Below are 25,889 nucleotides of genomic sequence, written 5' to 3'. Positions count from 1 at the left end.
AAGGATCATCATTTTACACATACCATCCCCACTAATCACATCTACCGTACTTCTAACATAAACAATAAAAACAACCAAAACATTGTTTTGAACTTTATGAAATGACGACTTTTGGAAACAAACTCGAAAAAAGTGTCTTTTTCTTTATCACAGTAACATTAAACGTGTTCCCTGCTCGTGCCGTCTTTGCTCGGCACCTTTTTCACAAACAGGGTATTTATTGATGTTTTGTGTTACATTGCTTTTGACACATCTTTTTATAATAAATCCTTTCTTTTCTTTTTTTACAGCAGATCACAACACACAATGAGAAGAATATCTGTGTTCTTAGTGATATCAGTAGCATTAGCAGCAGGTGCTATAGGATGCAAGGATTAGGACAGGGATTAGGATTAATTTAGAGGCAGAAAACCTCCAGAATGCACACTGAAATGATGCGTCTGACGCTATGAGGAGCACTCGTGTGTTTCATGACGGCGTAATTACAGCGCATTAGTGTGGCTTGAATGTCTAAATAGGATTTGGAACATCATTACACCCAGACAGCTCTTCCTATCTATTTTTAGATCTTTTTACTATCATATCAACTTCTGCCAGGTTTAATTATGACAGGCATTGAAGTGACAGAGGTACATTCTCGCATGCGTGTCTTCACACACACGCACACACAGACACGACAGAAGATATATTTCTAATTAATTGCTGACATTGTCATTTATCCCTCTCCTAATTACAAAGACGTGATTTATTATCAGATCAGCTACCAAGGGAGCTGAGTTTGATCATCTTTTCATTTTATATTTCACTTTGCAGTGTTCATGAGTGTGTGCGTTTCTAGACAACAGAGGGCACATTAGAGCTGAGTTGTAACGCATTGATATATGACCCACATTATGAGGAAACGTACCAGATGGGTAATACTGTGTACAATTATGACAATTACAACTAAAGAGTAGTTTTTCATTGCACCTTTTTTTTTGGTATGTAGCTATTCATTTTACAGAGCAATTTTACGATCCATTCTGCTGCTAAAAGATATCGCTCATCTGTGCTGCTTCTCAGGAACAGCAAATAGTGTTAAAACCCCAACAGAGTGAAGAGACGCTCCATAATGCGCCAACAAAAAGTGTAAGGAGCCTTAAAATTCCCCCCACCTTAGTAGAAAAATTGCTACTGCATGAGAACATTGCTTGCATTTTTATTCATATACAAATGGGAGCTTCTTGCAGCAGTTTCCATTATCTGCATAAGCCCCTAAAAATGCAGCTGTCTTCTTATGCACAGGGCAGTTGTGGATTTTGCAGGCTGTGTTAACAGATCTGAAAACTGAAGAAAAAAAATATAAAGTGCTTGTTTGTCTCTCTTAATTTTTATGTCTTCTTGTAGCTTTACGCACAGCAGACAAGAGTTGATTGAGTACTGCTGAATGATAACAAAGTAGGCTAACATATCAGTGCTTGCAGGATACTGATGCTGGACTACTTAAGATGAAATGGCCTGTTGTGAATTGAGCTGGACCCTATTCATCAAAGACTCCAACCTCAAAAGAGCGCGTGTGGGGGATTTAGTGACATCTAGTGGCGAGGTTGTACACTGCAACCTGAGCTGAAAACCACTCCCCTCACCATTCTCTTGCAAGAGAGCTTGGATGGTCATAATACTTGTGAATAATACAAAAAGCCATCTCTAGATATAATTACAGCTTGACATGCTGGACCTTTATAGCCCAATATTGCTAAAATGTCACGGTATTCATTTGAAAGTAACAAAATACTTTACTCATTTAGCCCAATAGACAGTTGCTATCAACCACTCTTATCAAAAAGTAAACTAAATATTCATGACTTAAGTAAAGGTAACACACTGACAAGACCAAAATAAACAGGCAGTGAAGAGAAGTATGTAACCTTACCATTGAGCAGATGTGCCAACATACAGTAGCCTGTACCTCACATACAACAAGTCTGCCCAATTTTATGTAAAACTACAAACAAATATTCTTCTCCCAACACAGCAACCAGTAATAGTAATGCAGAGGTGCACCATTTTCATAAAAATACCAAACTTTGCCAATAACTAGCCATTCAGCTTAGTTAGGCTAACTGTCCTGTGTTCAATTTAAAAAAAAAAAAGTGTCTCCACTGTTAAGTGTTTAGGGCACAGAAGTTGAAAACAAGTATAATATCAAAGGGCATGAGCAAACAGTCAGAAGTTTGTACATTACAGTAGATATAAAGCATTCAAACAGACACAGCTTTGATACAGCAGCTTTAGCATAAGCTCCCATCACTTACTTGGTGCAGTAGTTATTAGTTATTGCGAGCATCTGTCAGAAAGTATCAGGAAAAATCAAATTAGTCCTCACTTCAGTACTTCTGGCTTAAAATGGGGGGGTCAATCCAGAAGCGAAGAGCTGAAACACGAGTCTTTGAACAGAGCAGTGCTAACCGCGGCTAGCAAGAAAAAACTGAACCACTCTAAATACTTCCAACTACACACACTTCTCTATTTTAAACTACCTTGATAGTATAGAAAGCTTCTATATGTTATCTCCTGTTTAAAGCAGCGGTGGTATTTTATGAGAGCGTTTTCAGATGTTTTGGAGCCAGTTAAAGTTCTAGCAAAACAGGGGCGGGGCTTAATTAACTGTTTGGCGCGCTTTATCACAAAGGTGTTTGATTTATAGCAGACAGGAGAGGGAATTAAGGTGTTCAATGATAGCTAGTACTGAACTCACTCACCTTATTTTAAAGTTCTCTGAATAGACAGAATTCCATTTGGATAAGTAAAATTATATGAAATGTTAGTTGTCAAGCAGCCTCTATCCATTGTCTGATTCTTGTAATCAGTAGGCTACTGCAGAATATCGAGTTGAATGTTACATTTACCTTAAAATGAAAAGACAAACGTGCACATACCAGTTTATGAACCATATGGACAATTTAACAATATGAAAAGGTTTTTAATCAAATGAAGCTGCTTTACGAATCCCATCATTGAATACGATAAACAAATAAACACTGAAATCTACTAAGGGCACAACATTAGCTTGTAGTGAGACCATTTTCTTTTTTAATTTCAATTTTATTTAAAATTTAATTAAAATTTATTTAACCATGTGACATGATGACAGACACAGTAGTTCACTCTTTTTAAATAACAGAAAAGTAAATACTCTTTGTAAACTCTGACACTTTTTTTTTTTTAATAGTCCAGGCTGAGTTTTCTGTTAATTAATATGTCATAACAAAATTTCAAGCAATTAAAAACAAACATCTGGGGGGGGAAAATCATCCTTTCATGAGAGCGTTAACTGAAAAATACCATTCAAAAATAGATTTGTACACAAGGGGAACCAATTTATCTTAATGCAATCTAAGAAAAAATACTTTTCCAGTTCTTATTTGTTAGAGAAGATTTACTTTAACTGACAAGTTTGCAGTGATACTTTACTAGACTACATTGATCTTTTCAGACAACGCTCCTCAGTTAAAGGGCTTAATTTTTAGAATAATACTACTGACAACATTTAAAATGTGTCCTCAAAATGGCAAACAACATCCCACATGGAATATGCTTTCACCTCAGCAACCCTTTTGTGTACCTGGCTTAAAGGACAAGAGAAAGACATTGTGCACATGTGTACCGTATATAAAAATCTATATAGGTGACATTAATTAAGACTGTTGACAGCATTAAGACTTATCTGTGGAGCGTACTATTATCTGTTTAGACAGTAATCAAATCACAGAGTGTGATAATAAGAGCTGTTGGTCGTCGTCTGATGAACTGACATGTTGTTACAGAAATGGTATGAAGACAACTGAGAAAGATCTTTAAACGTACAATAGAAAATAGGTTGTTCAGCTCTAAAAAACGGTCAAATGTTATTGTTGTTTTACCTCAATGTGGAGGCCATGTCTATACAAGAATATATTGATGGATGACTGCAAAGGTATAAAAACATTGTGTTTCCCAGATCTGAGTGGAAAAAGTGAAGTTTTGAGTCATCAACCACATTTCACTGCTTTGATATTTTCCCCTCTCCGTGCATGCTTCTGGCCAGCCAGCTTTCTGCCACCTGGCTGCTATGCCCTCTCGACTCTTTATTGGCTTTCCTAATGATCGTGGAAGCCTGGCATGGGGAAGGGCCTGGCAAAAGCTTCAACGCGATGCCGCAGGTCAGCAATGCGAGCCACTGTCTCTGGGTCCTGAAGAAGGAAGTTCTTAAAGTCCTGAAGCTTTCCTGTGGAAGACAACAGAGAAGAGAGGGGGATGCTTTTAACTTTTCTTATTCATGTTTCCTTGTTCTTTTCGGCTTTTTAAGCCTTTGTTTTGACAGGACAGGTGTAGAGATGAGAGCGTGGTGGATGACATGCACCAAACAGCATAAGGATCAGGACTTGAACCTGTGACCAGTGTGAAGGGAACTGAGCTCAACAGAACCTGATTCACTTTCACAGAAAATCTTTTTGTTTCCTCTCATGTTCCAGTATCTAACAATTTAACACGCCAACAAAAAACATTTAACATACAACAGGTTGTTTCTTTTATAGTTTATAGTTTAGTATATTATACAAAAAAGATGAGGCACAACTTCTTTTTCTAGCATCTCCCTTTACCTGTCTTTTTCTTTACATCCAAGGCGATCTTGAAGCCCTCATCCATGAACTCCACAACTTTCACAAAGTCTGCTTCTTTGAACTGTCTGGAGGTCAAGGCAGGGGCACCTGGGACAGCAAGAAAAAAACCATGCAATTTAGATACCAACTACAAACCAGGTGAGGAAATGTTTAATAGAGATTTAATATTGAGTAGTTTAGTTTTGGAACATTAATCTGTTAGAAGCTGCTAGATGTTCACATACGTTTTTTTTTGTTATTTCACACAATTTGTTATTTCAGCTAATAACTAATGATTACCTGCTTTTATTTTTACAGGCCCAACTGTCTCTAATCTTTTTTTTCTTTTCTTTTTAAATATAATTTGGGGGCATATGGTCTTTGGAAGAAAAAAACAGCACCCTGCAGCTTTTTGACATTTCAGTAATATATCTACACAGCTGTTTCATAACTACATGGATGCTTATGGGTCACTAAGGTGTAATTCAAATCTCAACATAATCATGAATAATTGAAAAGAAAAAAAGTGCAGTACTCTGTTGTGTTGATGAAGTAGTGCCTTGCCTTAAGACAATGCTAAATGTGGCAGAGGAGATGTGGAGCTGGTGAACTTCCTGAGAGATGATTAAAAAGCCAAACAAGCTTAATTAAACATGATGTGTGTGCTTGTAGCTGACTAATTTCCATATGCAGAGCTACATTTGGAAAAGCTGGTAAAAACCAATTAAGTGAAGAGCATGTGGTGTTTTTTTTTTTATGAATTCTGATCATACTTTCAATAATTAGGACAAGACATTGTATGAGTAAGGTTATGTGTCATGTAATTAGGGCTGAATGATATATCGTTTTAACATTGAAATTGCAATGTGCGCAAGTGCAATAGTCACATTGCAGGAGGTGTGATGCCAAGTGTTCGACCTAAGGCGCGTCATGCTGCCACTTTCCCATTTGACGCAAACAGAAACTGCCAGCTTCCTCGTTTTCCATGACTTATTTACATTAAAAATCTGTCTGACATCACCTTCAGTGGTCACAGCACTGACCGTTGTGCATGCAGAGTCTGTGTTTCTCCAGCATGTAGAGTGTGGACATAAAGAAGACTGCTGCTGTCACTGACATGTAGGCATGACGCTCGAGGCAGACGCTCATTAACGGGAGGCAGATTTGAAATGCGAGTATTCCCACTACCATATATCTGCTTGTTAATGCTGTGGCCGTATTTATGGGCTGTTAACAGAGCGGATGTGCAGCTGATTATTTACATTTAGCAGCTACATCTGAAGCGCACACTGGAGTGTTGTGTAAGTCAGAGGCAGAACAAGGTGTGATCAAAGTAGGGGGAGGTCATCAGAAAATGACTTTAATAAAAAAGTATTACTGTTTGATTAAAATCTTGAATCTTTTTTTTAAATCTAAAAAATTACAGAAAAAAAAATTTGCATCATCAGATTTTTGCCTGCAATGTGTAGTCCTATGTGAAATGTAAAGTTTCCTCACCCAGCCTGAGGCCACCAGGAGTCAGGGCGCTCTTGTCCCCGGGGCAGGTGTTCTTATTGGCAGTGATCGAGACGAGCTCCAGCACCCTCTCCGCACGAGCCCCGTCAATGCCCTTAGGCCGGAGGTCCACCAGGACCAGGTGGTTCTCAGTCCCGCCTGCAACATTCAGAAAAAGTTTAACTTCTAAAGAGAAGAAAGCATATTTGTATTTAGACGCATACTTCAGTTTAAAGCTTTTACTCAAACAGTCTCAACATGATGAGGTCATGCTACGTATGCGGTTAGTGTAAGGGCCAGTTAACGGTCAGCCTTTCAATGCTTCCTACATCTTTCTTCTATATTTGTCCATAATTATCAGAACAACAGCTTCATGTTACTCTGTGACACTTTTACATTCTTGTTTACTTAAGTCAAGGAGACAAAAATAAAATGTACTGATGTGGATTCAAACCACAGGAAAAGACGTTTAAGACACCATAAAAATGCCAGAACAAAAAATAGCTGGCGCCATGCTTAAAGCCATCTACCATAGGTATCGTCTCTGAATAAGCACGTCATAAAACATCCAGAAATATTCCTGTGAAACACTGACTTAACAAATGGAATTATTGGTTCTTATCTGTGCTCATGTTCAGTTGTTTGATATACTCTTAGTTTAAAAACCTAATTTAATTATCGGTTTATTGGGCACACAAAGCTAGTGTATTATCGAGAAAATCTCATTTAATCAGCTAGGGTAGACCTTATAAATGAAAGATCTTTATGAAAGATGTATAAAAAAAATAAAGTACAGAACTATTGCACCAAAACTACATCCTCCAAAATGATTTCTATCAAACCTCTTTAGAGCAGATTCACTAACTGAAAGTTACGACCTTTATAGGTTTTAGCGCGACTATTTTATTAGACTGCATTTGTTTTTAAACTCACAACTAAGTCTAAATGACTGCTCATAATTTAAATAATTGATCAATGAGTCTTTTTTACAAGCTATGTACTGTTGTGTGCAGACACTTTCCTCTTTACTTTATTTTGCTCAGACTGTTTCTAAAGCAGTTGAGAAAAGAAAGCATGCACACTGCAGTGTAAGCACATCAAAGTGCACGTTTTTTTAGGGTATCAATGGAAGGCTATACATCAAAAAAGAGCTGAGGCCAGACAACGTAATGCAGTACAAGCCTCAAGCATCTGCTCACAACCAGAAAGTGACCACTTTAATCGTGTTTTGTTATTTACATGACTGACAGGACAGTCACACAGACATTATCTGATTTGCACATCATGAATTTAAATGTTTTTCTGCTTTTATTCTGTTGCACAATTTGCATTTTGTGACAGGACGTTTCTCTTCATTGACTGTGTGGAGTGGAGTTTTTCCCCCCAGCCTTTTGCTGAGCCAGCGTCTCACAGAGAATCACAAATAGATTGCTTAAATATACGTTTGATTACCTGATACCAGGGTGTAGCCTTTGCTGAGGAGAGCTGTAGCCATGGATTTAGAGTTTTTAAGTACTTGGCTGATATATTCCTTGAACATGGGAGATTGGGCCTGGACACACAAACATTAAACATAGAAAGGGTAATTATCAAGAAACCATAGAAATACACATTCTTGTCTTTGTCTAACTGAAGAGTCTTTAGCCCCTTTTCCACAAAGCGGTTCAGTTTGATTCGTCTCGGTACCGTAAGCATTTTGTGGCGTTTCCGTAGACTAAAGCCGGGAAAGATCCCCGAATGACTGACCCGTGCTCTCCTACTTTTGGGGTGCGAAAAATATCGATCAGACCCTAAGAGGTGGAGCTAAACACTGCAGTCCATTGATTAGTTTGAAATAAACAACCCTGCCGTGTTTAAATAACCAGTCGATTATTTATTTGTCTGTTTTTTGATTCTCCGGCTATCACCTCCTTATTTAGGAATCAAAAACCAGAAGGTCATAAAGTGTTACTGTAAATAAAATGTGTGACTCTTGTGCTGCATGGTGTGTGGTCCTGACCTGTTTGAGTGCCACAGCCACACCGGCGATGGCGTGGTTATGAGGTCCACCCTGCAGGGAGGGGAAGACGGCAAAGTTGACCTTGTCCTCCAGGTCGTACACGATTTCCTTGCCCTTCTTGTCCACTGAACGAACACCTTTGCGGTAAAAGATGAGGCCAGCCCTTGACAGGACAGAAATAATTGGCATATAAAGTTTTGTTTGAGCATTTTTATGTAAAACCCATGTAGTGTCAGTCTTGGTTGTTAGATTTCTCCTCAAGTGTCACCACAAAACCACAAAATACAACCTCTACCTAAATATGTCATTTCCACGATGCTGTAAAAGGTATGTCACATACCTTTCAGATAATTCAAAAATGCTCTGCCACTAGGATGCATTTAAGCACAATACAGAAAAGTAATTCTATTGAGACTGTATTCAAATCTTACCTGGCTCCTCTCAGGGATTTGTGTGTGGTGGAAGTGACCAGGTCAGCATATTCAAAGGGAGAGGGGATGGCTTTCGCTGCCACCAGGCCACTGATATGAGCCATGTCAGCCAGCATGTAGGCCTTAATGTCGGTGCAGAGCTAAGAGGAACAAAACAGGAAAGACGGAATAAAAACATTTAGAATTGTATTTTTTTTCCATGTGGGAGAAAAACTGATGTAAAAATCTGTTTGACGAAGTGCAGTCACCACTTGTAACATGTTGATGTGCTTTTTTTTTTCAGCTTTATGTGATTACATGCAGGACAAACACTGTCAGGATTACAGTCCTCTCCTTTCAGTTCAAAGAGTTATTAATGAAAGCTGGACAGAAGCTTGATGCAGTGATCTTAGAGGTGTTTGCACAACCACTGCATCCAGTGACATTCTCATGTCTTCAGGCTACTTGTGTCAGTGAGTTACTGCCAACAGGTCAATTAACTATGACGTTTGTTGGGAAGGAGTGGGGTCCTAAACCGCTCACTGAAAACGGATACACTCAAACTGAAACAGGACTTGAACCAATGCCTCTCCCTGTGTTGTATAACACATGGAGAAGGCCTGTACCCTCACCTTACTTTCTTATACGTGTGTGTGTGTGTGTGTGTGTGTGTGTGTATATATATATAGTCTACTCTCCATATACAGTGTTCTTAGTGTTACTATAAAGGTGATTTGCAAGTTTAACTTGCCTCACCAGTGACCCAACTGCATAGTGTAATCTTTGCCACAGTTCTCTGAAATATATATATATATATATATATATATATATATATATATATATATATATATATATATATATATATATATATATATATGTATATATATATATATATATATATATATGTATATATATATATATATATATATATATGTATATATATATATATATATATATATATATATATATATATATATATATATATATATATATATATATATATATATATATGTATATATATGTATGTATATATACCGTAAATTCCGGACTATTGAGCGCACCTGGATATTAGCCGCACCGGCTAAAAATAAGTAAATAAATGTATTTGTACACATATAAGCCGCACTTGATTGTAAGCCGCAGGTGTCCACGTTGTAACAGAGCTATTTACACAGAAAGACGTGACACAAAAACATTGTTTTAACTTTTGATTAAATACGTACTACCGGTAACATCCGCAAATACGAAGCCTAGTGGAAATCCTTGATCGAACAGTGTCTGTAACACAGCTGATGAAAAAGATTACCGTAATATATTTCACAAGAAAAAGTCCATCCATTCACTGACTCGGAATGACTTCATTACTCACTTCTTCAGTCTCTTTTTCGTTGTCGCTGTCAGTGTCAACTTTACGTGCAGCAGCTCTATTAGCTTCTTTGACAGGCAGCTCGATCGCCTTTAACTTGAAAGCTGCATCATATGCATTTCTCCGTGTGTTTTCCATGATGAGGGTGCGTGCATGAAGCGCAAAATGACTGATATTAAGATCCGACGCGACGAGGTGAAATGTTTTTTGCGGCAAAAGCTCATTGTCCCGCAAGAAAAATCCATAAATAAGCCGCATCCTTGTAAAAGCCGCAGTGTTCAAAACGTGACAAAAAAGTAGCGGCTTATAGTCCGAAATTTACGGTATATATATATATATATATATATATATATATATAAATGTGAGAGCAAATAAGTGCTGCTGATATGTTTACATTTTTCCTGAGAGTGAAGATTTTGGATAGTTAGAAACGATTCTGATGTTTGTCGGCAGTATCTTCACTTTCAGATATTTCAGAACAGAGCTGCTGTTATTAAACTATTCGACCGTCTACAGAGGCTTGTTACATTTGCAGTGTAATTCAATAAATCCTCTGTCTCTAGCCAGCATTTATTGAAAAAGGCAGAAACAATAAATAGCCCGCTAGCATGCAAATGAGCTGCTGGCGAATGATCAGAGCAGTAAGCAATCTTTTTAGTGCTCCAATTATTATGCATTATCATGACAATAACCCTTCCTCTCATATCTAAACTGGATCAGCAAATGTTTATTAGATTAAAAGCCAGGATAGATGGCAGGGTTACTGGAGGGGGGTAAAGAACACAACAGGGTGATCTGAGCTAGCTGATGAACAGCGATAGTGAAACAAATTTCAGATAGGAAAAAAAAAAAAGAAAAAAGAAAAAGAAACCTGCTCACATTTAGGTAACACAACAGTGACATTCTGGATCAGAGCCTGGGCTGACAGATTTTGCCATAAAACTGTGAACAGTTCTGCAGAGACATGCCAGGGGGAAAAGATGGCCCCACTTCAGGCCTAGTGGCTAAGTAGTTATGGTGCTTAATAAAAACACAGCTCTGTAATGGTGGGACACTCCATCTGATGGTGCGAGCTAAAGTGGAGCTTTGCAACAAAGGGAGGCAGTCATGGAGTGAATGAAGTGAACCAGCGGGTGGGTATAACAAAACAGATAAAGGGGCCTCTTGTGCACTGTCAAAAAGAGCGGTGAAGTGTTCTGTTAAAAGTTGCTGCTGTGTACTAGTGAGTCAGGACGTTTAGTTTGTTTGAGTGGTCAAGAGAGGAAGAAAGCATCTGTGTGATTGAGCGTGATTATGAAGGGCCCCTCGAAAACTGGTTTGTGTTGGAAACGTTTAAGTTCAAAAGGGAATGTCGAGCAGGAGGATCTCCGATAGATAGGGGAGAACAAAATAAGATCTGGACGGAAGTGATCCTTGCTTGGTCTTAGCCGTCACCTATGAAAACAGGAGTGTGCGTGTGTTTGACAGTTCAGTGGAAAAGGTTGAATGAGTTTTTTTGAAAAGAGAAGGAAAACGGTTCTGACTGTTTTAACGCAGGATGAGGAGCAGAAAACAAATGGGTAGTGAGTTGTGAGCGCACGGAGAGAGTTTTTCATGCACCTTCTTGATGCGGGCGTAGTCAATGAGGCGGGCATAGGCGCTCGTGCCGGCGATGATGAGCTTAGGCCGGAACAGCTTGGCCGTCATTTCCATCTGGTCGTAGTCTATGAGTCCTGTCGCGGTCTGCAAATAGAAAAGGGGGGGGGGGGTGTTAGAGGAGGAGAGAAGTGGAGAATGAATAAATGAGAATATAAGAGGGTGAGTCAGGGTCAGGGGGAGGGGAACAAGGAACATGAAAGAATGGAAAAAAAGGTTTGGGGTATCTTGAGGATCAAGAGTAAACCTATCAACACAGAAGATAGATGTTTTTTTCCATTTGAAAATCATTTGATGCCGCTGCATTTGAAGTACTCCAGCTACCTTAAAAGGGGAAGGAACTTATCTATGAGAGATGTTTGAACATGTAATCTCAAGGAAGAAGATTGAGAAATTGCACTAATGCACCCTACTTATCCTAATTCAACCTTTCAGAGATCTACTCAACTGGTGAAGAGGCTCAACAGATGAGACGTTAGTGGGGAGACTTTCATGCTCTTTATAACAAGATGAGCAATTTCGGAAACATGTTGAACAATCCATTGTGTAGGGGAATGTACTTCAGAGACATGGGAAATGGAGTCAGACTGGGCCTGCAAAATGACCGGTGCGTTTTGAGCCCGATTCTCCGCGTTTAGCTTTCTACTCCTCCTCCAAGCATCAGAGGGGGGAAAGAGAGCGGGGTAGACGCAGAATAACAACGTGAGGGACGGAAAGGATGGGAGGAGAAGCAGGAGAAGGGAAAAAAAAAAAAGAGAGAGAGAGAGGAAAGGAGGATGGAGAGCTTTATTTAGACAAGCTGATAATCTCCCATCTCCAGAGCACATCTATGGATGCCCCCTCACTCCATCAAGCTGCTCATTGTAAAGACAGAGCCAGTGGTGCTGGCCAGCCTGCCGATTTCCCATTATCTCTCTCGCAGAGGGGTCTTGCCTGCCCATACATCAGCAGGTCTGGACATGCAGACGCTCATGGCTATCCATCAGCCGCTTCCAAAAGTACCACATGACTATGACCCCAGAAATGAAATACTGCACACCAAACACTGACGCACTGATCCTATCTACATGCTAACTTTCACATGTTTGCTGAATCAGAGTGAGAGGCCCTTATAGCACATATCTGAATGCTGGTGAATGTATTTCATGGATTCTACTTAACTCGTTTTACTGTATGGTTGCACTGAGAGTAGTAACGAGGTCCTTCTATTTTCTTTTTTTTGAGTTGCACACTGAATCCCTAACCCACAAAGTCTTTGTAATACTTGACAAGAGAAAACAGGATTTCTCACAATGTGTCTCAGATATTCGTTTTCCTCTCATTCAACAATCTAACATCTGATACATGCGTTTGTGTTTGTGTTCATGTCATGCACCATGTTATGGTCTGTTCAAATCAGATTACTGAACGGTTATTGAGACAATGTTGAAGTACAGATTAATAGGTATAAAGTTACAGTTATAAAATCTCTTCTTATAAAGATGTCCAGTGGGTTTCTATGCCAATTCTTCACTGACTTGATTATAAATAAGCCCTTTGAGAGATACATCTTTGACTCTGTGGTACACAAACATATATATTCTGTTACTCTTCTCTTATTGACTTTTAAAGTGAATTCCTTTTGAAAAGACGACTTAAAACGTTCTGTAACAAAATACTGCACGATATGTAAACATTGGCACAGTTTATCTTTAGATCATGGCAGGATTTTCTGTTGTTTTTTTACAGTCTTGCAGCAGAACAGGCAATGTATCAGACGACAGAGCTCACACACCAGCAGGGACAGACTTTGTGAGAAACTATCACGCATGTCTGAATATCACAACACTGGATTAATGGAGTTCCATTATCTGACATCTCATTATCAGATCATAGAAAAGCATGTTTCAGGTATTTGCGAAAAATGAATAAACGTCCATCTACCGAACAGTTTTTATAACAATACACCATGCTCCAACTTCTGCTGCCCTACTTTCATTGATTTTACTGGTGAAACTGAGGACGAAAAAAAAAAAATCTGTTAATTACCAGTAGGAGAGGACAGTCCAGAACTTGTGAGGTGGTATCAGATGCTCTCTACTTACATTTAGTTTGTAGGGCATGGACTCAAAATAGATTGAGGTCGCCGAGATCCTCTTCACATCAGACATGTAGCCATGGGTCAGACTGAGGTGACAAAAAAGCAAAGCATAAACACAGTTGTTTTCAGTTAAAGAAATGTGCAGGAAACACACATCACACTCGAGTTGAACAATAAGTAACTGGGTCAGCTTGAAGAAGTGTTAGAGGAAGAGAAAATAAGTGCCAGGTTGAGGAATGAGAATAGAAAGAAAGCAGCAGTGATTACTGACTGTCCTCCATCGGGCAGGTCCAGGCCCATGATGCGGTCGTGTGGGTTCAGCACGGCCGTGTAGACGGCGAAGTTAGCGGGGGAACCGGAGTACGGTTGGACGTTGACTCCCCACAGAGCGGGGTCCAGGTCAAAAGACTCGAGGGCTCGCTTCTGACACAGCAGCTCGATTTGGTCGACCACTTCAGCGCCACCGTAGTATCTGAGAGCAGACAGTGAAATGTCAGTCACCAAAGTTGGAGCTGACTGACATTTTACCACTTCTGATATTGGGAGCAATTTTATTTGCAGATAGTTGCTTTGTAAAATGTTTAGCAGATCAAAAATGAAATAAACCTGTTCATCTGGAGGTATGTCTCTGGTTACTTTTATATACTTCAGTTTTTTGTCACCATCAAATCCCTTGAGGAAACGATTTGTCTGTTTAGCTGCTAAATGTTCTTCCATGTTCACACGCTTGCTTAGCAGAGGGTTTATGGAGCATGCTGATGGAAACAGCTAACAATTTTAAACCAGCTGAATAAAAAATGATCACATTTCTCATTTTTAATTCTAAACCTTTAAGTTAGAACTGCTTTACAATAATTAAATATCAGCAATGCCTTTATAAATCATACAGCTGCAACAAAGAGCACTGTTGATTAGAAGACGAAGAATAATCAAAGACCGACGTTAGCCGGAAACTACGGCAGCAGTTCTGGGACATGTCAGGTGAAAACGCTCGGCAAACCTTTTCAGCGTAATTACAGATGAAGGAGCAACAGATGGCCACTCATCCAATGAGATCACTCTTTTGTTTCATTACATTAAAGTGTAAAACAGCTGATGAGTAGGATGAAGTGGGGTTGGGGGGAATAGAGTGAGTGGGAGGGAGATTGACGGCATGTTTTCCAGGAATCAAAGGGATCAAAATGAGAAACGTGTAGAACATGTCAGCTCTCTGTTTGCTGCAGATTACTGGGAATTATCTGAGGGAAATAACACAAAACTGAACAACATTAAATGCACAACTGTTAGCCTTTGCACTGAACTCTTCCAGTGTTTCCCCTCAGGTAGCTTCTTCTGAAAGGCAGAGCTGTGCGATTGTTCACTGTGCGCTTGGCATGCACTGTCAGAGGGGCAGTCGGGGTAACACCAGAAAAATCTGTGAGTGTCTTACAGTGTGTGTGCATCTGTGTAACAAACATCCTGCAGCAGTGAATATCAGCAGAGTTAATAAGCTGGGTGGGACTGAATAAACACACTCACCTTCTCCCTGGGTAGCCTTCAGAGTATTTGTTGTTCAGACAGGAACCCTGAGCCTCCAGAGCTGCACGACTGCAGAAATTCTGTGGTGAGAACACGCACGCACAAAAACGCAAAACACACACACACACACATACCCTTGGATCAATGGCCCGAGTGGACAGAAGGGACCAGGACTGCAAATTAAAGTCTGTTAAGTGATAGTGAGAAATCCCCCTCCAGATAAAGGCAATCATTACAGTATTGAACCTCGGGACTTCCATACACTAACACTCTGCACTTCACAATGCTGATTGCATCACTGCTGGAAGACACAAGATCATGCAAGAAACTTTTTTTTAACGCATCCTTAAAAGTGCAGCTTTTCATTTTCTTTGCAATGTATTTTCCAAGAAAAATATTGGTGAGTAAAGTTTGTTGCAAAAGAATAAGTTTATCCTTCAATGGGTTTTTTTTTTTTTTTTTTTCGACATCACATATGCGGGGTAGACTTTTTAATTTGTTTTACTGAATTACAATCCTATGCTGGAATTTGTAACAACTGTGTGAGTTATCAGTGAGTTTATTCATCTTTTTGCTCAAGTCCAAACAAAAAGCTCCTGGTATTTGCCAGAGTGTATGTTCTCATTCAAAGAATGCCTCCCTAAGCTGTAGAGTGATGTGCCTTGCTGAGAGTAGTGTGGGGAGAAGGCGAGATGAAGAGATCAGCTTTATCTCACACTAGAGCGGTCAGGCTTTGTGTACAGGGGGGGCCGATATACTCCACTGAACAACCACTGTGGTGAAGAGAAACAGGAGAGGGAGAAAGAGCAGGACAAGATAAAACCCCGTCTGCTCTTTTGAATAGTAAAAGATTTTTGAGGGCGGAGAAACAAAGACTTCCTGAATGATCCTGAAAACACTGAGGGTGTGACGATGCACTGAGCTTACACGATATCGGCATCACAGGAGAGCGATGAGACGATATTTTAACCGGACCCAAAATACTGCCACCAACGGTGAGTGCACCGGATCACAATTCTCAAGGATCCAATTGGATGACAGATTTTCTCTTCAGTTTTCAGAGCGAATTAAAGTGTTCACTTTTTGTCAAGTTTACAAGATGCAGTTTTCTGGGCAGCTGACAGATATCTGCCTGATAATGACAATACTTCTTCATACAGCGGATCTGCAAGGCCATTCCACACACAAATTAAATGCTGTATTCTTTTTACTGAGACTCTGAACATAAGACTCAAGGTAGCTGCTGCTATGTAGCGGTATCACAAGACCTTTTTCTCCTCAACAAGAAATATTGTCATCTTTAAATGTCACCTCAGACTCGCCAAATAAACATGGAACTGTTCTTGCTTGCAGAAACAAAATCCAGCTGTGACCGACGTTTAAATAATTAAGATCCAAGTGTGAATGACTTTGTATAAATTTGCACTTTAAAACTAGCCAACACATGTCAGGTTTCATCATTTCTCTTTCAACATGTGCCAACATGTGACACATCGAAGCTAGAAAGTCAGTGATCTCGGCTTAGCAGACAGGAAAACACAGAAAATGTGCTGGGTGTAACATGCAAAGAAAGGAGTCAGTAAGAAATACTAGTAGCAGTAAAACAGAAAACAAACATCTCGAAAGGACTTTATGTAGTAAACAGGTCTATTCATTCTTTCAATTCGTCAGAGGTGATGAGACATTCTCATCTGCCTGCACTGCCAACGTACAGGGACCACGCTGCCAGCTCCTCCATAGAGGAAGTGTTCAGATTCACCGGCTTTCTTGAGATGAGTCGAGAGGCGTGGAATAGACAACTTTTTATTTTTCTCCAACATGCTGCCTGAAGAATGAAGTCTCGTTCTTGATACTACAGCCAGCACGTCTCAACACCAACATCTGTATTGCACATCAGGATGTCAACGTTTCTTTTCTAAATAATCATGGCCTATTTACTAAAAATATCATATTTGTCTTTCATTGAGCTGCACACAAAAGCTATCCTAGCTTTTCAGAAACGTTTGTCAGCGGACTTGAGAGCCGAAGAGCGCAATGAACTATTGGAAGTAGAAATGAAACAGGCTCCAGTGTTCAGTCGTATAAAATAAATTGGGATCAACTTTGATTGTTTTCAGAGTATTTTCTTCCATTTCTACTTATACATTTTACGTTTAAATAAACATCCTTACTAGCCCAATGGGTTGATATGGACACCCTCACTCCTTTCTGTGTTCAATTAAAAAGCCACATTGTAGAAGAGGAACACGAAAAGCAAAAAGATAAAAAAAACAAAAAAACATTGTATCTGTGAAATATGTTTTACCTCTGAAGCAATGAGCTCCAAGCCACGGCACTGCCTGTCCTTCTCCTTCAGCAGCAGATCCCACATCTCAGGGTCGTCCTGAGCCAGACTCTCTTGGCCTGTCCATGGTCGATCTTCATCCACTGCACGGGCGGCGGCGTGGGACTGCTGCCCACGTACACTGAGACGAACTGGGGCTCGCTGGCACAATGGCTGTGGGCAGAAGAGAACAACAACATTGTTTTCTTCATCTTCGACCAGCTAGCTTCAGTTCAAGTTCTAAACAGCACTGTGAGGAGTGATGAAGCACAGAGACGGTGAGTCAAACTGCCAGCAGGGAAATCTCTACAGAATTTTAGTTCAAATTATGATCAAAATTTGGACATTTGACACAAGTGACATGATCATTGTATCACACTAGTCTTATAACGATTGTAATCACAATTAAGTATTCGCAGTGTAATCAAAGCTGCAACATTACACATCATATAACAACGCAGAGACAGTTCCTTTTAACGTGGGTGTATCAAGCAAAATGTAAGCACGTCGAAGATTTTTGAGTAAAAAAAAAAAAAAAGACAACTGTAGAAAAAGAAAAACAATATTCATCTTCATAATGCGTCCGATTATTTGACATATCTGTAGCAGCACTCTGATGATGTCTCCTATATAAATTGGGAGACGTTTCAGGGCTCCTTCTTCACTCCAAGGGTTAGCCTAGTATAATTAAAAACTGGCGTGTTTGCATGATATCAATAATCAGCACGGTTGTTTAAATATGCGTCAATCAGCACTTCTACAAACTGAGGGACTGACTTTTACAGCCTCAGTGTACCATAGGAGGCATGCAGAGAAACGATTCAGCACTTCCTGCTTATCTAATCTGGACTGGGGCTGCCGAGGTCTCCTGCTGCTGCTGCAATGCCTGATCATGCGAGTGTGTGGAGTCTGCACTAGTTCTCTTTCTCCAGTTTCAACATGCATCCTATAGTTCAGCCTACTGGGGTTAAATACTGGCTGTTAGATAAAGATTTCCTTCCATCAAATACAAACTGAGCAGTACCAAATCTTCCAGGCAAAAAACACATGTTATATAAAGAATACAATACAGTTGTGCTGTCAGCCTCTGATTTACTCAACAACAATCTTGTAACTTCTCTCTTGAAAATGAACACGTTAGCATTATTTATTGCTCATCCGTCGTGCATCATTTGTATTGGATTTCTCGCTTCAATCACTCTTACACACTTACTTTTTGGTTGCACTTGGATGTCTGTGTGTGTGTGTGTGTGTGTGTGTGTGTGTGTGTGTGTGTGCGCTGATTCTTTTTTACATGAGTTAAGTTCCTCACGGATAAAAGTTACACGAGTCGAATAAAGCACAAAGCCGAGAGCGATTTGATTCAAATATTTAAATGTCTGGATGTTTTAGGCATATTAAATTTGCTTCTCTAATACCTTTCATGAATAAGAATGACGGTTTCTGATTGGTCTGTTATTCTGTTGGCTTGGGGCAGAGGTGAACTTATCAGACAAACACGTCTTGTATGTGATAGTGATTGTTGTGTCGGTTCAAAGTTAATAGCAGTAAACCGATGCACTGAAAAAGGAAAACATTTTAAAATGTGGATCATCAAACTTCTGTTTTGCACTCAGCTTGTTTTAGCTTGTTTCATTTTACCACCAAAGCTCTTATGTAGTCGTACAAAGAAAACAATATAAGAAATATAAACATGTGATGTCACCAAACCACTTCTTGTATTTTAGCACTAAGGTAAAAGTAGAAAAAAATAAATAAAATAAAAAATGTTCACAGGTTGACTGCACTCATAACAAATCCCATCATTTAATCAGCAATATGATGATGACTCTTTGTTGAGCTCAACCAGTGCCTACCTGTACTCATCATTTGCACAGGTGTGCTGGGGTGTGAGGGACAACCTCCCTTTTAATAGCATCATTAAAAAGCAATTAACACGACACTTAGACGTGGTTGAGGACACCCACGTGAAATAGACGCAATTCACCGTATCTCCATGTGGTGCAGGAGACGTTTGGGCTCTTCATCATGTGTAGTCTATTCATCGCACTGTAAATGTAGTAACAATATAAACGGTGTGCTGTTTGACACATTGTAAGGAACACTTACACAACAATTGACATTTATACCTGCAATAAAAGAAGTTTAAGTGAGGGATCTTCTTAAAGCCAAAGTGGTCAGCCTTAGTCTTATAATGCAACATCCATACCAAAAGAAAAACAAACTAACAGTTAAAGAGAAGTCTTTATCCTGGGGAAACAGCCTGCAGATAGTTTATCTACTCCATTGTCGGCCCACCCTCTCTACTCCACCTCTTCATCTGCTCCCTGGGGTGGCAGAGGGGACAGGGGGTGCATACTAGGGGGAGGCGTTTGGCACATTAATAACGGATTTCTAACATTCTCTACTCTGACCCTCTGTCACCGATGGCAGCGGAGATTGTGGAAAAGAGGATGGTGCCCCCCACCCCTCTCCCCCCTGGGTTCTGGAAGAGATGAAGGCCTGGGGAGACAGGTTGGGCTGCCTCTGAGGACACGTTTCACGCGGAGAAATCACACGGGTCATTAAATCTTGACGGGAACTGTCCTTTGCTGTCTGCATTTCTGCTGGGAAACACCAATGCCAGGGAAGGTAGTGGCAGGAAAAAAAAACCAACGCAAGCCAAGACTGCTGTGGTTATAGCGCTGCTGACGACTCCCAAACAGACAAGGATGCCTATTCCCCCTCTTTCTCGAAGTCACCCTTGCTTTCCTTTTTCCATCCTCATCATGTCAACCTTTGAGACACAATGGCTGACATGCTCGGAAGAGTAGGACACAAGTGTCTTTTTATTAGTCTGTTATGTTATGGATAATATCGGTACCATGTTGTCCAAACAAGGACATCACAGGCTTAAACAAAAAAAAAGTCACAGGTGGCTCCCTGTGGTCCCCTGCTCCGCTTTCCTGCCTCATTTGTCAGCATTGATCATTACGGGAGATTAATTAATAAACACAAGGTAAACAGTTCCAAGAAAGTTCGAGCCAAGATACAAGCACCAAATATGTCACAGCAGGACTATTTTTAGGCGACAGATGACGCTGTTGTTTGAAGGTGAACTTGATGAAAACTCTGCTGTGAGAAGAAAAAAAAAAAAAAAGGGCAGGGGGGAGGATGAGCCACATCAACTCGCGCGCAAAATAATGGCAGAGTCACAGGATCTGGATCTGCGTGACAACGATGAGGGGAAACGTTGGCAGTTTACCTTTCCCCCGTCAAACGTCTGTGTCCAAAGACCCGCAGCGCAGAAGAACAAACGGAGAAGAAAGGAAATCTTAATCCTTGTTCTGTATTATTTTTGCCCATTTCCTGTAGCGGCTCCTGAGGCGAGTCAATTTTACAGATGACTGCTGTCCATCAGTAGCTGTACCAAACAACAATCAGCCCAGTAACAGAAGAAAACAGAAGGGACTAAGAAGAGGTACTGCAGAAGAAGAAAAAAAAAAAAAAACAGATACATAAGGTTAGAGAGAAGAAGTGTCAACAGGGCAGTAGCATCCGTCAGTCTGACACACAGTCGCCTCTTTCCCTGTCACTGACTAATAGCAGGGCTGTCCGTTACAAATTGCCCTGTGATTCCGTCTGGATAACACCAGACTGAGAAATCTGGATGGGGCGAAGAGGCGTGAAGGGACGGATGGAGGCAGAGTCCAGAGCAGCTCCACTCTATTCGGGTCAAAGGGTTGTCGGAGTGACAATCAGAGACTTAAGCGATGACTGCAACAAAGCCCGTCTTCAAGAGGTGTAGGCAGTATGGACCGACACATTTATGTTGGAGTCTCTTCCCAGCAGCTCTTGTGATAAAGAGGATGACAATGAAGAAAAGTCTAAGCTGGGCTTTCGGATGCCTTGCTGTGGACTAGGGGTGCAAACAAGTACTCATTTATTGAATAATAATCAGATACAAAAAATGTGTAAGCATATTGTCGTCCACATTAGTTAAAATATGAGGATAAAAAACCCCAAAAAGAACAGAAATAAAACTTCAGGTGCAACAGATGACAAAGTGCTTATGAAGGCTCTGTGCTGAAACGCGTCCGTTGTTGAGTGCTGCTCAGGTCATGCATCGCCTACTTTAACACTAGAACTGCCCGCTTTCTAACGCCCACTACGAGCGCCGCAACCTGGAGACTGTCATTAAGTCATTTCACTGTTTGTGCTCAGAAGCCTGTTTGTGCTCAGAAGCCTGCTGCTCAACTTCCACCAGATGTGTGTTCGGTCCGTCTGAGCTGGTTTTACTTTGTTCAATGTGTGTGTGCTTCCACTGGGTCCGCTGCGTGTCAGCTCCGGAGCAGATACGCAAGGCTTCTGTTGATGTCGTATGCCGGAGCAGGACGCATCAATTTAGCAGAGAAGAAAAAGCGGGACGAGTAGTCAGACAGCGACACAACGCTAAAACATCTGGTTTATTTTCAAAATAAAACACTCTTTTTTGACGGTTCTGTTGCTAATATAGCTATGCTGCACATCAATTCTAGTGTGCATCGCAACTGTATCTGATCATAGGAAAAAAGATTCTCCTCCAGATTCTCTTCAAATAAATCGTGAGAGAATCGTATCATGAACTCAGTATCGTGAGTTGAGTCAATTGTTACATCTCTACTGCTGACGCTCATGATACTACTGCAAGTCATTTTTCAGAGCATCAATTCGAACATTCCCACCTTTGAAATCAACTTTTAACTGCCTCACAATTAATCTTTACATCCCTAGTCGGGAGTTTTCTGCACAAGGCTTTGCTCACAGGGGTCCTGTGAGGTCACAGCATGGCTTAACCCAAAGAACGATGGAGTCATGTGAGTTCCCGAAAGGGTCAATGAAGATGCTCACTTACACAATTAGAACCAATTGGAACCACATGCATGCATGCGAACCAGTCCGTTCAGTATTAAAGTTTAAACTGACTGACAGTGACTTTTAAAACTAGGTCTGAATACATGCCATGTACTTTTGGCACACACTTGCAACAGCCTAGTTGTTTCTGAAATACTGCAGGAAATTCACATCATCTTAAAAGTGGGTCACTTCATGAAGTTCAAAATTAGGCTATTAATATCCTTCAATCATGTTTTTTTCTTTTTCCTCCGACACCTCCATCACTCTGACGTCTCTTCTATTTAAACTACTCTTTTGATAAAAGACTGTCAAATTATAAAACTTTAAAGAAGCCATCTCTCCTATTAGATCACTGGCTGACCAGTGTGTCACCAAATCATGTCAAATCAAGAGAGCTACAGTTAGGACAGAAAAATCAGGAAATTAAAATTCTTTGTAAAATGTGAGCTTGCTGTTCCTCATTAATATATACCGTAGTTAGACATGTTTCCCTTTTCCTGCATGCATTTTTAAATTAGGTTGGCAGAAAACATATGAACTTTAAGTCACCCTGTTAAATTAACTTTATGTCTATCTATGTTGTGTCATGAAACAACCTTACTATGGACACAAGTGTTACCCAGATTGTGTTAGAATTTCTAAACAAAAACAAAAAATGTGAATATTGTGCTCCCTATTGAAATACAATTAAAATGTATTACACTAAAAGTAGGGGTTTTTTTCCCCAGACTAAATGTAACTTTGAAATGTGCAGAAGATGTGTACATCATAAACTGAGTAAAGTAAATAGGTAATGTATGATGATCTAGTTTAGATAAAACATAAATGTAGGATATAAATCATATCAGGACAATAACATTTGCCCACTCAGCTTTCAAAGAGTAATAAATACTATTGGCTGACAGTGATACAAGCATGAATAAAGCTTTAAAAGTTTGAGTGAAACACAGACTTATCTGTTATATCGTTATCTCAAAGCAGGAGGTTAATATGTGTCTTATTTTGTACTTTGGACGTTATTGGGGACTGGACCCCTACCTGGTTAATAAATCATCATAGTCTGAGACTTTCTCTGAGGTTATCATGATTGGACTTTTAACTTGACTTACAGTCAACACTGTATGTTCAAAACAATAACTATTACATGACTTAACAAAAGCACAAGCATGCGCTTCATCACAGCTGAAAACAGGAGAGGACAGAGGAGCTGCTGGATTCGTGTTATTTCCTGCACATGATGAAACCGAGCTGCCGCTGTTGCATCATTACGTGGACGCAGCTGCAGCGATGTCACATTGGCAGCTAGCCTGCTAGCTTAACAGCTATCAAACAGACGTTAGGTTTCCAAAACACATTATCGACAAGACAGGAAACCCCTTAAAAGTCAAATAATCTCTTAGTAAGTGAAAACTGCACATCTTACGAAAGCAGAGGGTAACTTAAACCCACCATGCGACTATGGTAGTGACGTTAAGCTAGCTAACAGTTCCTCCTGTACATAAACGCCAGGTAAGTCACGCAACACATGAAAGAATATGTGACACAAAAAGTGCGCTCTGTCATAAACTTACCCGTGTGAGTTGTCTGAAAGCGAAGGAGAGCATGTTTCCAGTTGTCAGGCCAGAGAGAGAAGCAGCACAGCCAGGCGACACACCGCTGACAGGCTCCGAAAGGGCTGTTTGTAGTCGATGGCAACGACTGGTTACGTGAAACCCACCGCAAGGGTTGATGGGAATTGTAGGCAGATGTGAGCAGTTTTCGCACGCCACTGATTGCCAAATTACATTACAACTGTCTATTAGTAAATCAGTGACTCGTGGTCCCAGGTTTACTCTTTCAGTATAGACTGCTCCGCTGTTTTATAATGGAAAAAAATAGCTTTTTTCAAAAAGTCTAATTGACACTTTGGCTTTCAATACATTTAAAAGTATTTCAGAAATGCTCTCACAAGTAAGCACAGTGCAAAGTTGCACTTTAGTGTTTTGGGCTACCTTTAAATGTTTTAACCACTTTGCTTTATAACCTCTTCACATGTTTGTATGAGAAATGTAACCATAAACTATGGACTAGCCATCCAGAGGGGAAATTCTGGTTATTGAGAGACATGCTTCTTACAGGTGTGAATCACACATATGTACAAACACAACCTGTGGACATTCATGGGGAGATGTCAGTGCAGTGGTGCCTCCTGAGCTGGTGAGCGTTCGGTACTTTGGGGACTTCAACCGGCGACCCTCCATTTCCCAATCCAAGTCAATTGAACTACTGCTGCTCACCTCGATTACAATTATTAAACAATTCTTTTATTTGTATATTTTCCCTCATAGTTCACTCACATGGTCTCTAATGTCAACATACTCAACTATTAAAGCTGGAATATTTTATCTAATTTAAGAGAGCATATCTGATGAGCTATTTTATGGGCTATTTATTTATTGAACATTTCAAACTGAAATCAAAGCATCATTTAAAATGAAAACGACCCATTTTAGTTTTAAAGTAGTGATTAACTTCTCTCAAACAGTAGAAAATAAATAACTTGCATTTCTTGTAAATTACTAAATGATGAATTGCCCAGCTCTATAATGGACACATTTCCACTAATCAAGCTTTGATTCCCAAATGAGCTGCTCTTGTGTATGGTCCATATTAATATAATAGTGTATGTTATGCCGCTATGCTGTTTTGAAGCGTATACATGTTCACTGACAGGAGTGTCAATAGTCCATTGTTTATAAGATGAAGGATAAACCATGAACTAGTTTTTTGTTAGCACTCATATTAGAAGCATAATTTCTCCATCATAAACACTAGGTCTGTAACTTAGAGTCCTCATAAAGATTTACTATTTGGAAATTGTTTGTAAATTCTAAATACAGTGGTCTGACCACCCTGGGTTTAAACCAAGAAACTTGAGATAGTAATTAATGTACAAGGACTCCCTTACAAACTCATGACACACAGTAGTAATTCTTGCCTAAGGGTAGATATTTAAAAAATGTATTCATGTAACATAATGTATTTATTAATCCCTTGTCATGAATAATAAAGGGAATTTGCTATTACAATGCATGTTAATAACTAAGTGACTGAGGTTAACAACGGTCTTACAAAAATTCTGGAATATATACCTGGATAAACAATGACATGCAAAAATAACCAGTGTCTCACACCCATAGATACATGCATCAGGAGTACTGCCACATCCGTCCAGAGCAACCAGTGTGATGATCCTTCACCAAACCACTGTCGAGAACCTGTGTAACAAAGAGCAGAACTCAGAGGAATCTAGGTCTCTGCACCTCCATCAATCGCTGTGCCACGGACTGTCCACAGCAACTCCTGTAAGATACATGGACCTCCCGGACCTCCATCCCCCGTGTAATTGATCAAGAGCATAATAGGGTATTGAGCTAGAATGAGATGAAGATTCAATTAGCATCGACTGTGTGTTTTCTAATGAAATTCCGAGCACCATTATCGTCACATCAAAAGTGTAGAGAGCAAAAAGCCAAAGACTCTCCCCTGAGGGAGAAACAAAAAGGGAGTTTGTGAAGGAGAAACAGG

At 40.0% G+C, this 25,889-nt stretch overlaps 1 protein-coding gene across 1 annotated transcript; it reads right to left on the bottom strand.

Moving 5' to 3' along the window:
• Positions 1-3,044: 3,044 nt before the first annotated feature.
• Positions 3,045-24,042, bottom strand: shmt2 (serine hydroxymethyltransferase 2 (mitochondrial)). Its single transcript, XM_079341091.1, has 12 exons — positions 23,894-24,042; positions 17,430-17,621; positions 15,125-15,204; positions 13,878-14,078; positions 13,611-13,692; positions 11,491-11,613; positions 8,547-8,686; positions 8,116-8,278; positions 7,569-7,668; positions 6,120-6,275; positions 4,623-4,730; positions 3,045-4,246 (listed from the first exon to the last, which is right to left on the bottom strand). The coding sequence occupies exons 1-12, from the start codon at positions 23,924-23,926 to the stop codon at positions 4,119-4,121; spliced, it is 1,506 nt and encodes a 501-aa protein (XP_079197217.1). The 5' UTR covers positions 23,927-24,042; the 3' UTR covers positions 3,045-4,118.
• Between the last annotated feature and the right edge of the window lie 1,847 nt (positions 24,043-25,889).

This window comes from Symphodus melops (genome assembly GCF_947650265.1).
Source record: "Symphodus melops genome assembly, chromosome: 4".
Taxonomy (NCBI): Eukaryota; Metazoa; Chordata; class Actinopteri; order Labriformes; family Labridae; genus Symphodus; species Symphodus melops.
The sequence above is the reverse complement of the archived record's forward strand: the minus strand, read 5'-3'. Positions and strand labels throughout refer to the sequence as shown.